This window comes from Bos indicus, chromosome 14 (genome assembly GCF_029378745.1).
Source record: "Bos indicus isolate NIAB-ARS_2022 breed Sahiwal x Tharparkar chromosome 14, NIAB-ARS_B.indTharparkar_mat_pri_1.0, whole genome shotgun sequence".
In the NCBI taxonomy this organism is placed as follows: Eukaryota; Metazoa; Chordata; class Mammalia; order Artiodactyla; family Bovidae; genus Bos; species Bos indicus.
Genome location: NC_091773.1, coordinates 59,136,350 through 59,149,672, shown reverse-complemented (window position 1 = coordinate 59,149,672; position 13,323 = coordinate 59,136,350). Strand labels below are relative to the sequence as shown.

Genomic DNA, 13,323 nt, shown 5'->3' with positions numbered 1-13,323 from the left:
TCTCCAATGTGTGAAAGTGAAAAGTGACAGTGAAGTCACTCAGTCATGCCCAACTCTTAGCGACCTCATGGACTGCAGCCTACCAGCCTGCTCCGTCCATGGGATTTTCCAGGCAAGAGTACTGGAGTGAGGTGCCATTGCCTTCTCCGGGTTTACTCTATACAGCAATATATAACCTTTCTTAATTGAACTCTGATCACTTGACCACCTTCTTCTTGTATTTCACACACGTGAAGGAAACAGAATTTTAGGTTAATGTGGAAATATCACTGTACATCTTAAGGAATCAAAATGCTGTAGCAATTTAGTATATATTTTACACCAAAGCTATTTTAAAATGCTGGTTCATTTATGTGTAATTACCTTTTCTCTAAATTTCCATGAAAATCTCACACACACACACACACAAAATCACCCACAGTAAAAAATTTCAAATGTCTGATTCACATAGACTTTCTCTTTTTACAGTTTTTCTTTGTTTTTTTTCCCATCAGATGTCTGTATTTTTGGAGACTGTTTCATTGATTTTTCCCCTTAGTGTTCCCAGTCCAATAAAGAGAAGTAAACTTTAATGACTTAATGCTGTGAAGTAAAAGTTACCAACTTCAACTTTTAAAATATCCTTAGAAAATCCATTAGAATAAATTAGTATTGAAAACCACTGATTTCCTTTTGTATTGTTAGTTGAGTGTGTGCGGGTTTGGGATTTTTTTAAGCTCAAAATAAAGTTCCAAACTGGCATCTCTATCTAATTGCTCGAGGCTCCTTATCCTTATACATACTGAGGCAGAATAATATTAATACAGAATCTAAATGTGATATAATTGGTTCAATTTACTGTATATTTTTATGCTAAGCTTAGATCCATATCTTGATGAGCCCAGATGTAGTTGTGCTTAAGGTTTACAGCTTCATGTTGCTTGCATTTCCTTATTTTTACAAAGCAAGCGTCTATCAATCACACAGATAAATTAGAAAGACACATGTATAGACATAACACATGGAAAAGATTTTTCAGCGTGCTATGTAATTATTAACCTGATTTTTACCATTGTAAGAAAGCATGAATTGCAGATAGCATGGACGAAGTTACATGCTTTTATACTGGATACATTTTGCTTATACAGAACTCTATAGGTATGGTTGAACAATATAATTGAAGCTTTGTCAGCTCTGTAACCTAGCAACAGATAATACTGTTAGGTTACTGAATTGCTCCTGGTTGACAAGTAGGGAGTATTTTTGTGTTTATCATGTTTGCTAATGATGGGATCCTTTCCAAACGGCTTGTCTTAATCTTAATTAGAGTTTATCAGCAGAGGTCTGCCTGACATTGTGCAGACACTGATTTCATAAATAATAAAAGTGCAAGTGAAAAATTTGGCAGGATGGGGAGATATTTAAGGCCACCGCTTCTAGGAAGAGGAGCGTGAATTTCCAAAATATAATCGAGCTTGAACTGTGACTTTATTCTTTATTATCAAAACTTGTAGTACACTTCACTGCAGTTTTGACAGCAATTATGAGAAGAATTTATAAGCTTCCTGTTAGGAACCATATCTGTTTGTACAAGAACTTTGATCATAAACATTACTTAGAACAGCAAGTACATGGTTTTTCAAGAACGTCAAGGTCTGGGTAGTTATTACTTTCTATGGAACCTTGAGTGTATTTGCCCTTTATGTGCGTGGGTGTGGAGACTGGGGAGAGTGACTACATTTGCAGCACTAGAGGCAAGCAGAGAATCCTAAAATAATCTCTCCATTTGGTAGATTCAGGGAAGGTATCAGCTGCTTTAGTGCCTGATGTCATTTGATAAAGACTTCATGCCCAGGCAGTAGGAATCTGATTTTTTTTTTTTTTTTGCTCTGGTTTGCATGATATGATCTTTCAGTTCTTTTTTTCTTTGCAATGTTATTAATCATTTCTAATAATAAGTTACACATCTTCCAAATTATAAAGAGTTAAACATTGTAAAGCTAAATACAATTCACAAATTAACTAAATTCCTAACTGGTTTATGCAGTTGAAGGGTGATGCAAAGTCATTACCTTCTTTATCCACTTTTCTACACCTTTTCACTCACCATGCCCATATTCTTCAAATATTATTCAAAGCTATTTTCAGTTGTCATTTTCTGAGTTTCAAAGTAGACATCTCTCTATTGAACTGTTTGAACAAGTCAATGAAATATTTGATTATCAAGAGAGACTTTTTTGTTCCTAGACTTCCATTCTTTCTACTCTGTACAAACTGCAAATAGTTTACCCTTATGCCAGTGATCCTTAACTCTAGAGGCATAGGAAGCCTTTCAGGGAGCTTCTGAAAAATAATGAAGCCCAGACCTCACTCCTAGGGATTCTGATTTGATTGATCTGGGGTAGGACCCAGGAACCAGTGGTGATGAAGAGTTCCCAGGTGAATGTACTATGCAGTCGTGGTTATAAAGAATTTTGATGCCTTTTAGTATCCAACTCAACTTGAGCAAATGCTACATCCATATTTAATAGGTCTGAAATATTTAGACTAGCACTCAGCATATAGTAAGTACTAAGTATAAGCTCTTTGTCATGTTAGAAGATAACCTGGCATTACTTCCACATCACAAAGATGAACATTATTCTCCATATTGTGGTTACACATTTTCAAGCTATGTCTTATCACCGTGTAAATCTTCCTGATGTGCATGCTAAGTCACTTCTGTCGTGTCCGACTCTTTGCGACCCCATGGACTATAGCCCACCGGGCTCCTCTGTCCATGGCGTTCTCCAGGCAAGAATACTGGAGTGGATTGCTGTGCCCTCCTCCAAGGGATCTTCCTGATCCAGGGATTGAACCTGTGTCTCATGTCTGCCACATCGCCAGGCGAGTTTTTTATCACTAGCGCCACCTGGTAAGGGCATGAACTATCTTATTTCTGATTCAGAGACATATCAGTGATTCTGAATACTCAAGGTAAGGTACAAGATAGTTAGTCAGTGAACATCAGATAGTGCTGTGACTTGACACCTAGCATTTCATCCAGAATCTAGAGCCCAGCTGCCTTGTTCAAAATCCCATCTCCCATATCTCCTTTTCTTCCACATCCCCTCTGGCTGTGTGCTCTTGAACAGCTTATGTAAAATTCCAGCTTCATGATCCCACAGTAAAATGGGAATAAACAAAAGTCACCTCACTGCTTTCTTGGGAGAAATTAAGATAATGGATGCAAAGCACAGTGTCAGTGCAGAACACATAGTAACCACTTAATATATGTGTGATTATTCCTGTTATTAGCACTTTGGTCACAGAAGCATAAAAAGGTGCTCACAACTTGATGATAATAATCTAGGGGTACCTAGCTAAAGACTGTCATGTTATAGATATAGCTAAAGGGCTTCTACAAGACCACACAATAACTAATAAAGTCAGGGCTAGAACTAAATTTTCTCACCCACAAGTCAAGCACTCTTTCTAGTTCATTTTTATGCTGAAGACAAATAAATTTTCAGTGATTTTGGATGCAAGCAATACCTCATTATTAGCATATAACCCCTTAGACCAGGATCATTAATTCTCGAATTACTATGAAAAGAAAGTTGTAAAAATTTTATCAGATAAATCTATATGACATTTCCATACTTGCACCCAATTTACATGCATGCTCAGTCGCTCAGTCGTGTCCAACTCTTTGCAACCCCATGGATAGTAGCCCGCCAGGCTCCTCTGTCCATGGGATTATCCCAGCAAGAATACTGGAATGGGTTGCCATTTCCTCCTCTGGAAGATCTTCCTGACCCAGGGATCCAACCTGCATCTCCTGTGGCTCCTGAATTGGCAGGCAGAATCTTTACCACTGAGCCACCTGGGAAGCCCAACACCTTTACATAATTTTATTGATGTTTATATCAATATACCATTCATATAGATTAGTATGTAGAAAATCCTCTTGGTTTAAATCTGGAGACATTAAACATACCACCGCATTTGAAAGCTACAGAAAACATCTGTTTAGATTCCTTAAGTTTCACATCCATAGAAAGTTGACAGGAACACTAAGCACAGACAGAAACCCAAATCAACAAAGTCACCAGGAGCTGAAACACTCAAAAGTTTCAGATCTAACAAACATCTAAAGTTCATTCAAATGAAAATAGTTAATGTGGTCAAAGAAAGTAAACTGCATCTCAGTAGAAACTTCATTGTGCTGGTCTTGGCTGTCAGTTGCTGCTGCTCTGCTGCTGCTGCTGCTAAGTCGCTGCTGCTCAGCTGTGTCCAACTCTTTGTGACCCTATGGACCATAACCCTCCAGGCCCCTCTGTCCATTCGATTCTCCAGACAAGAATACGGGAGTGGGTAGCCATGCCCTCTTCCAGGGGATCTTCCTGACCCAGAGATCGAACCCAGGTCTCTCGTGTCTCCTGCATTGTCAAGCGGATCCTTTACCACTGAGCCACCAGTAGTTAAAGTAGCTTCATTAGGAAAACTGAAGGAAGAAGGCCTCACTCTTGTTTGGCTTTTGCTGTTGCTGTTGTTCAGTTGCTAAGTCATGTCTGACTCTATGCGACCCCGTGGACTATGGCCATGCCAGGCTCCTCTGTCCTTCACCATCTCCCAGAGTTTGCTCAAATTCATGTCCATTGAATTTGTGATGCCATTTAACCATCTCATCCTCTGCTGCCCCCTTCTCCTTTTGCCTTCAGTCTTTCCCAGCATCAGGATCTCTTCCAGTGAGTCAGCTCTTCACATCAGGTGGCCAAAGTATTAGAGCTTCAGCTGCAGATGTTGGTTTGATCTCCTTGCTGTCCAAGGGACTCTATACCCATTAAACAATAGTTTCTCACTCCTGCTGCCTTAGCCCCTGGCAACCACCATCCTACTTTCTGTCCCTGTCTTTGAATACCCTGAGGACCTCATATCAGTGGAATCATACAGTATTTGTCCTTTTGGGACTGTCTTATTTTATTTATAACAAGGTCCTCAAGGTTCATCTATGTTGTAGCATTGCCAGCTTTTTAAAGGCTGAATAATATACCACTGTATGTATACACTACATTTTGCTTATCCATTCTTCTGTCAGTGGACAGTGGGTTGCTTCCATGTTTTAGGTATTTTTAATAATGCTGCTTTGAACATGGGTATGGAAATATCTCTTTGAGACCTGGTGTTCAATTCTTTTGAGTATATACCCAGAAGTATAAATGCTGGATCATAGGTAATTTTATTTTTAATTTTTTGAGGAACTGTCATACTCTTTCCCAGGGTGGTTCTCCCATTTTACACTCCCACCACTAGTGCACAAGGGTTCTAATTTCTCTACATCCTTGCCAGTGCTTGTTTTCTGGTGGTTTTGTTTGGGGGTTTTGGTTTGTTTTCTTTGTGTGTTCTTGTTTTTGTTTTGATAGCGGTGGTCTCATGTTAAAACCAAACGTAATACCCTGTGATTTGTTTCCATTGAACATGAGGACAATCAGTAAAGACATCAAAAAACCTAAATATCAACATGATTTATCATTTTCATGCACTTAGATCGTTTCCTAATCAAGATGAATACTACTGTCCTCCAATAAATGTCCTCTCATTTATTGAATTGTAAATGAGAGTTGGCACTATTTACCCTAGCTCTAAAACCAGTAGGGTAGGAAACTGGTTCTCCTGTCTCCTCAGCCCCATGTAGATTGCTAGAAACTATGTTAGTTTCTAATGGGTCAAGATACGGTATGTGATCCAAAAATGATGCAGCCTTAATCTTTTTTTCCGAAATGAGTTAGTTTTCTCCCATGAAGCACAGACACATGTACTCACTGAATTCATAGGTTTGTGTTTTCTTTCCTGTGAGATTTCTTTCCTTGGACTTAGCAGGGCAATGAGAAATGAGAAAAACAGACCCACCCAAACCAAACCAAAAGGAATAATGGTTAACAATTACATAGCACTTACTGAAAAGCTATGACCAACCTAGACAGCATATTAAAAAGCAGAGACATTACTTTCCCAACAAAAGTCCATTTAGTCAGAGCTGTGGTTTTTCCAGTAGTCACATATGGATGTGAGTTGGACTATAAAGAAAGCTGAGTGGCGAAGAATAGATGCTTTCAAACTGTGGTGTTGGAGAAGACTCTTGAGAGTCCCTTGGACTGCAAGGATATCCAACCAATCCATCCTAAAGGAAATCAGTCCTGAAATCAGCATCATTGGAAGGACTGATGCTGAAACTGAAACTCCAATACTTTGGCCACCTGATGTGAAGAACTGACTCTTTGAAAAAGACCCTGATGCTGGGAAAGATTGAAGGTGGGAGGAGTAGGGGATGACAGAGGATGAGATGGTTGGATGGCATAACTGACCTGGTGGACATGAGTTTGAGTAAGCTCCAGGAGTTGGTGATGGACAGGGAAGCCTGATGTGCTGCAGTCCATGGGGTCACAAAGAGTCAGACACGACTGAGAGACTGAACTGAACTGAAATGCTGTTCTTAAGCTTCCACCTGTACTACCTTATTTAGTCCTCATGATAATATCTTGAGTTCAGTATTATTATCATCATTTCCATTTTTAATTTTGAGGAAACTGATAGAATGCTTAGGTGACAAGTTCAAAGTCACAGAGTTAGCAAGTGGCAGAGCCAAGATTTGCACCCCAGGAGTCTGGTTCCAGTGTCCACCAAGGAGTCTGGTTCCAGTGTCCACACTTCCTCCAGATGGGATTATATCTTCACTAGCAGTCACACTTAGAATATTTTATTTGAATCAATAAAACTGTGTTACAGTACTTGGGATATCTCTCCATATAAGTGGCTTCCTCAAGTTGTATGCTCTAAACTCATCATCTAAAAAATTTGTCCAAGCTCTTTCCAAGAATCAATCCTTGACTTTTGTGACACCATTTTTTTTGGTTCCCCCTCACCTTTCCAAATATAGGTTTTCTATGTCTTTAAATGATTGTATCTCTTCTACCCACATCTTAAATGTTTAGATTCTCCAAGTTTCAATCTTCATTCTTTTTCTTTTCATGTGTATTACCACACCAATGCAAAGAACACCCATAGTTATTTAGAATGTGTTGATGACTTCCAAATTTTTTTTTTCTCTAGCCTTATTCTTCCCCTAGGTCCAGTTGCCTCCTGGATACATCCACCAAAAAACTACTCAGGTACCTCAAACTCTACCATTTCAAAGCCAAATTTCATTTCCATCCATATACATACACAAATACATACAACACACATGTACATACATGCACACTTGGGCTATGGAGGTGGACAGACAGAAATCTAAATCATGATTCTGCAAAGGGAAACAGCTTTGAAAGTGAGTTAACCTCTCCAATTTTTTGGAGTTAACCTCTCCAAAAAAAGCTTCAATTTTTTCAACTCTTAAATGAGGATACTATCATTCACCTCAGAATAATCAATAGGATTAAAGTAGATGAGAAATACATAAACTACCTAGTCTATCAGGCCCAAAGAAATTATTCCTAAATTAATACCAATGATATGTACTGTCTACATAATACTACTTGTTAATATACCAGCTTTCAGTTCAGTTCAGTTGCTCAGTTGTGTCTGACTCTTTGCCACCCCATGAATTGCAGTACACCAGGCCTCCCTGTCCATCACCAACTCCTGGAGTTCACTCAGACTCACGTCCATCGAGTCAGTGATGCCATCCAGCCATCTCATCCTCTGTCATCCCCTTTCCTCCTGCCCCCAATCCCTCCCAGCATCAGAGTCTTTTCCAATGAGTCAACTCTTCACATGAGGTGGCCAAAGTACTGGAGTTTCAGCTTTAGCATCATTCCTTCCAAAGAACACCCAGGGCTGAGCTCCTTTAGAATGGACTGGTTGGATCTCCTTGCAGTCCAAGGGACTCTCAAGAGTCTTCTCCAACACCACACTTCAAAAGCACCAATTCTTTGGCGCTCAGCTTTCTTCACAGTCCAACTCTCACATCCATACATGACCACAGGAAAAACCATAGCCTTGACTAGACGGACCTTTGTTGGCAAAGTAATGTCTCTGCTTTTGAATATGCTATCTAGGTTGGTCATAACTTTCCTTCCAAGGAGTAAGCGTCTTTTAATTTCATGGCTGCAGTCACCATCTGCAGTGATTTTGGAGCCCAGAAAAATAAAGTCTGACACTGTTTCCACTGTTTCCCCATCTATTTCCCATGAAGTGATGGGACCAGATGTCATGATCTTTGTTTTCTGAATGTTGAGCTTTAAGCCAACTTTTTCACTCTCATTTTTCACTTTCATCAAGAGGCTTTTTAGTTCTTCACTTTCTGCCATAAGGGTGGTGTCATCTGCATATCTGAGGTTATTGATATTTCTCCTGGCAATCTTGATTCCAGCTTGTGCTTCTTCCAGCCCAGCATTTCTCATGATGTACTCTGCATATAAGTTAAATAAACAGGGTGACAGTATACAGCCTTGATGTACTCCTTTTCCTATTTGGAACCAGTCTGTTGTTCCATGTCCAGTTCTAACTGTTGCTTCCTGACCTGCATATACGTTTCTCAAGAGGCAGGTCAGGTGGTCTGGTATTCCCATCTCTTTCAGAATTTTCCAGTTTATTGTGATCCACACAGTCAAAGGCTTTGGCATAGTCAATAAAGCACAAATAGATGTTTTTCTGGAACTCTCTTGCTTTTTCAATGATCCAGCAGATGTTAGCAATTTGATCTCTGGTTCCTCTGCCTTTTCTAAAACCAGCTTGAACATCTAGAAGTTCACTGTTCACATATTGCTGAAGCCTGGCTTGGAAAATTTTGAGCATTACTTTACTAGCATGTGAGATGAGTGCCATTGTGCGGTAGTTTGAGCATTCTTTGGCATTGCCTTTCTTTGGGATTGGAATGAAAACTGACCTTTTCCAGTCCTATGTTGCTAATGGAATTACCATCATCTGGTTTCCCAAACCAGGAACGTCTGTGTCACTTTCAACAATTTCCTTTTTCTTGTCCATCTCACGAAACCACCCCAGTCCTCTCTCAGCCATGTCTCTGGAAACTGGCCCTTTGCTACCTTACAATTTACACTTCTTACAACTGAACTAAGTACAACAGCCTCCTAATAGCCTTTGAGGTAACATTTCCTACCCCTTCAGTTTATTCTCCTCATGACCCTCAGATCTATATTCTGAGGGGGAAGAGCTCAGGTCAAAAATTTGTTCATTCATTCACTGGAAAAAAAAAAAAATGCACACCATCTCCCCACCATGAGCCAGACACAACTGTTTTTATGTTACATCAAAACTGTCTCACCCTCTTCTAAATTTTTTGTGGGAGGAAGCCCTGATTTGTAATGTTTCCAATTTTGACAGCAGATGCTACAGCTCTCACAGTGGCTAGTATCTAGTTACCAACTTGACATCAACAGCACTCAAAACTCCTGACAGTTGAACATCCCACCCTGTGATCCTGAACAGGCTGGTTCCGGCGCCCCACTTCCCATAATCCACCTGTTTCCTCCCTCAGGCTCCAAGCTCCAGGTTTGCCAGCCCCTGAGTCTCTTCTGTAGCCCTGCCCTCACACCCATGTACCTTTCTCTGCCAGTAATGATGCCAGGTCCCCCCAACACGCTTCAGCTAGTTTACCTCTATTCTTCTTGAGTTAATAAAAAAAGAAAAAAGTCATCTTGGATGCCTTGCCTGACTCCCCCAAGAAGTCTCAGCTATTCACCTGTCTCACATTTTCTTTAGCACTAGGGCATGACACCAGCACGTAGTATTAGAATTCGTTTACATGTGTACATTCAGTTTGTATGTAAGGTGTGTGTGAAGCCAAAGCACCCGGCCTGGCACACAGTGGGGAGTTCAGTGAATACTGAACTGAATGATTCATTTGAAAGACTAAATCCTAAAACAGCTGACTCTCTCGTCAAACCTGCAAAGTACATTTTCAGTCCAATTTAGCCTTTTAAAATGACATGCTCTGATGAAACCATAATATAAAATGGTAAAGACAATAAAATATGAAACATTACTGAACACGTCCAAAAACATATGTATTACTGCTGCTAGGCTGCCTAATAATGTAGAAAAATGATTTTTTGTTTGTTTTTTGGAGAAGTTTTTCTACATGTTTCTTTATTCTTTTTTTTTAATTGGAAGATAATTGTTTTACAATGTTGTGTTGGTTTCTGCTGTCCAACAATGTGAATCAGCTATAAGTATACATATATCTCCTCCCTCTTGCACTTAATAATTTGTGGATTTTATTTTATTTTATTGACTGGATCTTTTGGGTTCAAAGTTTGAGCACAAGTACTCAGAGTCATCTTGCTATGGAGCTCACTGCTGTGATAAAGATAAGCTGAGTGCTACCTTCTCTAAACTATTGATTTCTCCTGGGTACCTGAATTTACAACTTTTCCTTTGTAAAACATAGCCATAGCTAGATTTACCAACAATATAAATTTATCAAAAATGGGAAACTATTACCAGTAATATAAGTTATGCAGTTCGACGCTGAAATCCTGTGACTCCAAAAGACCAGGCTAGGAGGCTGAACTGCCTGCCTCTGCCCTCCCCACCTCTCTATTACACGGACTCACTTAATAAGCGGCTTCCCAGAGGAAAGATAAGGTGCAGATGATTACCTTGTCTAGAGCCGTGAGTAGTTTGGATCTGTATGCACATCAGAGAAGGCAGAGCAGCCAAAGGCAGAAGCCTCCTGGGTGAAAGAGGTGGCACCAGCAGAAACAGCACCAACTTAGCGCTTTCCACGAATTCCATCATCGAATTCCACGATGATGCCATTTAGCTTCTACGTTTGTAAATCAATCAATCAGTACCAAAATGAATCTGTTTTTCAACTTGGGCAAATTTGTATTCTTTCAGATATGTTAGAGCCAAAGTGGAAAAAAAAAAAGTGGTTGTTTTCTAGTCCTTTAGTAAATGTGTGTTTTCCTTGGAAATGTTCACATAAATTTGAGGTCGGTAATTTTAGCTTTATTTTTTCACAAACATACTGTCACAAACGGTGTCTTGTTTGCTTGCCTCTAACATTTAATCAGCTGCTTTAATTAACGTCCCAGGTCTCTCTAAAGCGATGTCCTGAATCTTCTAGTCAACTGTGCCATATCATATGCTGTTGTTATCTTTTCCACCCGAGTTTTACCACAAGTTGTTTAAAAACTATGATCTCTTTGAGGGTGGAAAAAATGAAGTGCAGTTGAAAAGGCAGTTACTCTGAAAGATAAACAGAGCAATATTACTTATCAGAATGGATACAGTTTTTGCTTGCTTAATGAGTACAATATATAGCCTTGCAATATATACACAATGAGAAAAAAGCTTTATAACATATCAACTATGCCATATTATTTCAGGCATAACTGTATAGGATACGTATCTAGGCCTGAGAGTGTAGATAACAAAATATAAGTGCTTTGCCTGTCTAAACATGTTAAATAAATGAGCATTTGCTATCGCATTCCAATACATTAGAAGATGTACTTGCATAGTTAATTTTCTTTTTAATGCACCACACGTGATCATTTGAAGCGCCGAGCCAGAGTCTATCTTAGTGTTTGAAGAAAGGGTTCTTTTCATTTAAACAAATCTTTATTTAAATAAGCCTTTTTGAAAAGGATCTTTGGTGTATCTTCTTTTCAGGAAGTTCAGTCAGGGTAAAGAGAGATAAAGAAGCTGTATTATAAGAAATATTATAAAAATAAAGATCACTCAGCATCCGCCCCTCCGGGAAAAAAAAAAAAAAATGGAAGCAGACTTATGCGGAGAACAAAACTAACTGGAATTTCATTTAAACTTTCTAAATTTTAGGAAGTTTGTTTACTTGCTTTGTAGTTTTAGGTATCATACACACACACACACACACATACACACACACACACACACATACCAGTATCAGTATCTGATATACCAGTGTCTGGGAAAGAGAGAAAAAGAGGAGTAAGGTACAGGAAGAGTAACTTCAAAGGCTCACTATACATTTTGTGCTTGGATCCCTACCATGATTGTTCTTTGGCAGTATATACCATGTAATAGCACAGTTAATGATTAAGTCAAGCACCAGAAGGCAAAAAGTTGTCAACGTTTTGATAAAACTCTGTACAGATTATGTCTATACTCGGTCCTTAGTCTTCTCCCACTGTTGATCACTGAACAGTACATTTAATGCAAGAAATACAATTTTCCACACAGGAGGTATGAAAATTCATAAAATGGAGTAGGAAGGTCAGATGCAGGAGCTGGCAAGTACCACTTAACTTCAATACAGAGCCCAACAGGAAGAAATGGACTTTGTATCTCCATGAGGAAGTGACACTATTTAATGCCGCTCAGCTGGAGGAAGAAAGCATTTCTCGTCACCTGACAACAGCTCAGCCAATGAAAGTCTGTAACAACTCAGCCAATGAAAAGCCACTATATTTCAAACTTCCAGTTTCCAATGGACTTTTGGTTTATCATAGCTCTCCAACTTCCCCTTTTCTATAAAAATTTCCTCTCTTGTTTTACCAGACTTTCATGTGGTTTGCCATAGTTGCCTGTCCCGAATTGCAGTTCTTTGCTATTATAAACCTGTGTCACTGGTAAAATAACTGGCTGTTTTATTGTTTTAAGTGAACAAAGGGAAGAGGAGGGCAGCTGTTGTCTTGATCCAACACTCCACCCAGTAGAAACTGATGTGAAAATGAGAAGGTGCTGTTAACATCAATCCAATGTACAGCAGGCTGGAGCATTCTATGTCAACTCTATCTTTCTCTTCCTTTTTTTTTCTTAATAGGGGGTCAGCTTTGGTGCACAACTACGAAGGCCATCTCTGAGGGTGAAGAGCTAATTGCCTTTGTGGTGGATTTTGACTCAAGGCTACAAGCTGCCAGTCAGATGACTCTTACAGAAGGGATGTACCCGGCGCGCCTGCTGGACTCAATTCAGCTGCTTCCTCAGCAAGCTGCCATGGCTTCTATTTTGCCCACAGCTATTGTCAATAGTAAGTTTTGAGTGCAATAGCCCAGTACAATAGCTTTGTAGTGGTGATGGGTATTTATGGGAGAGAAAAAAATAATGTCTACTGACAGGCAACCAGGGACAGAGTTTTCCTCCAGTGCTGTGATTTTATTTGATCTTCTCTCCAACTTTAACCCTGTGTGTGTGTGTGTGTGTGTGTGTGTGTGTGTGAGAGAGAGAGAGAGAGAGAGAGAGAGAGAGAGATCATTTCTCATGGGAATATAAAAAGAACTTAAATTCATTCATTTCATGTTGGGATTCCTGAATGTCACAAACGAAAATCTGATATTCTATACTAAGCAATGTTTAAGGCTATTTAGCTATAAGAAGGCTAATATCTTTCACTGATGCTCCTATGGTAGAATAATT

General features: G+C 39.4%; 1 protein-coding gene and 1 pseudogene across 2 annotated transcripts in view; one reads left to right on the top strand and one right to left on the bottom strand.

Annotated features, from left to right (window-relative positions):
• LOC109568160 (large ribosomal subunit protein uL11-like) overlaps positions 1-10,716 on the bottom strand; it is a 59,749-nt pseudogene extending 49,033 nt beyond the window's left edge.
• The window catches only part of ZFPM2 (zinc finger protein, FOG family member 2), a 523,941-nt gene that overhangs the window by 498,796 nt on the left and 11,822 nt on the right, over positions 1-13,323 (top strand). For both annotated transcript variants that reach the window (XM_019974004.2, XM_070802792.1), the window contains one exon: positions 12,731-12,937. In XM_019974004.2, the coding sequence (XP_019829563.2) occupies positions 12,731-12,937 (207 nt within the window). The remainder of the gene's footprint in view (positions 1-12,730; positions 12,938-13,323) is intronic.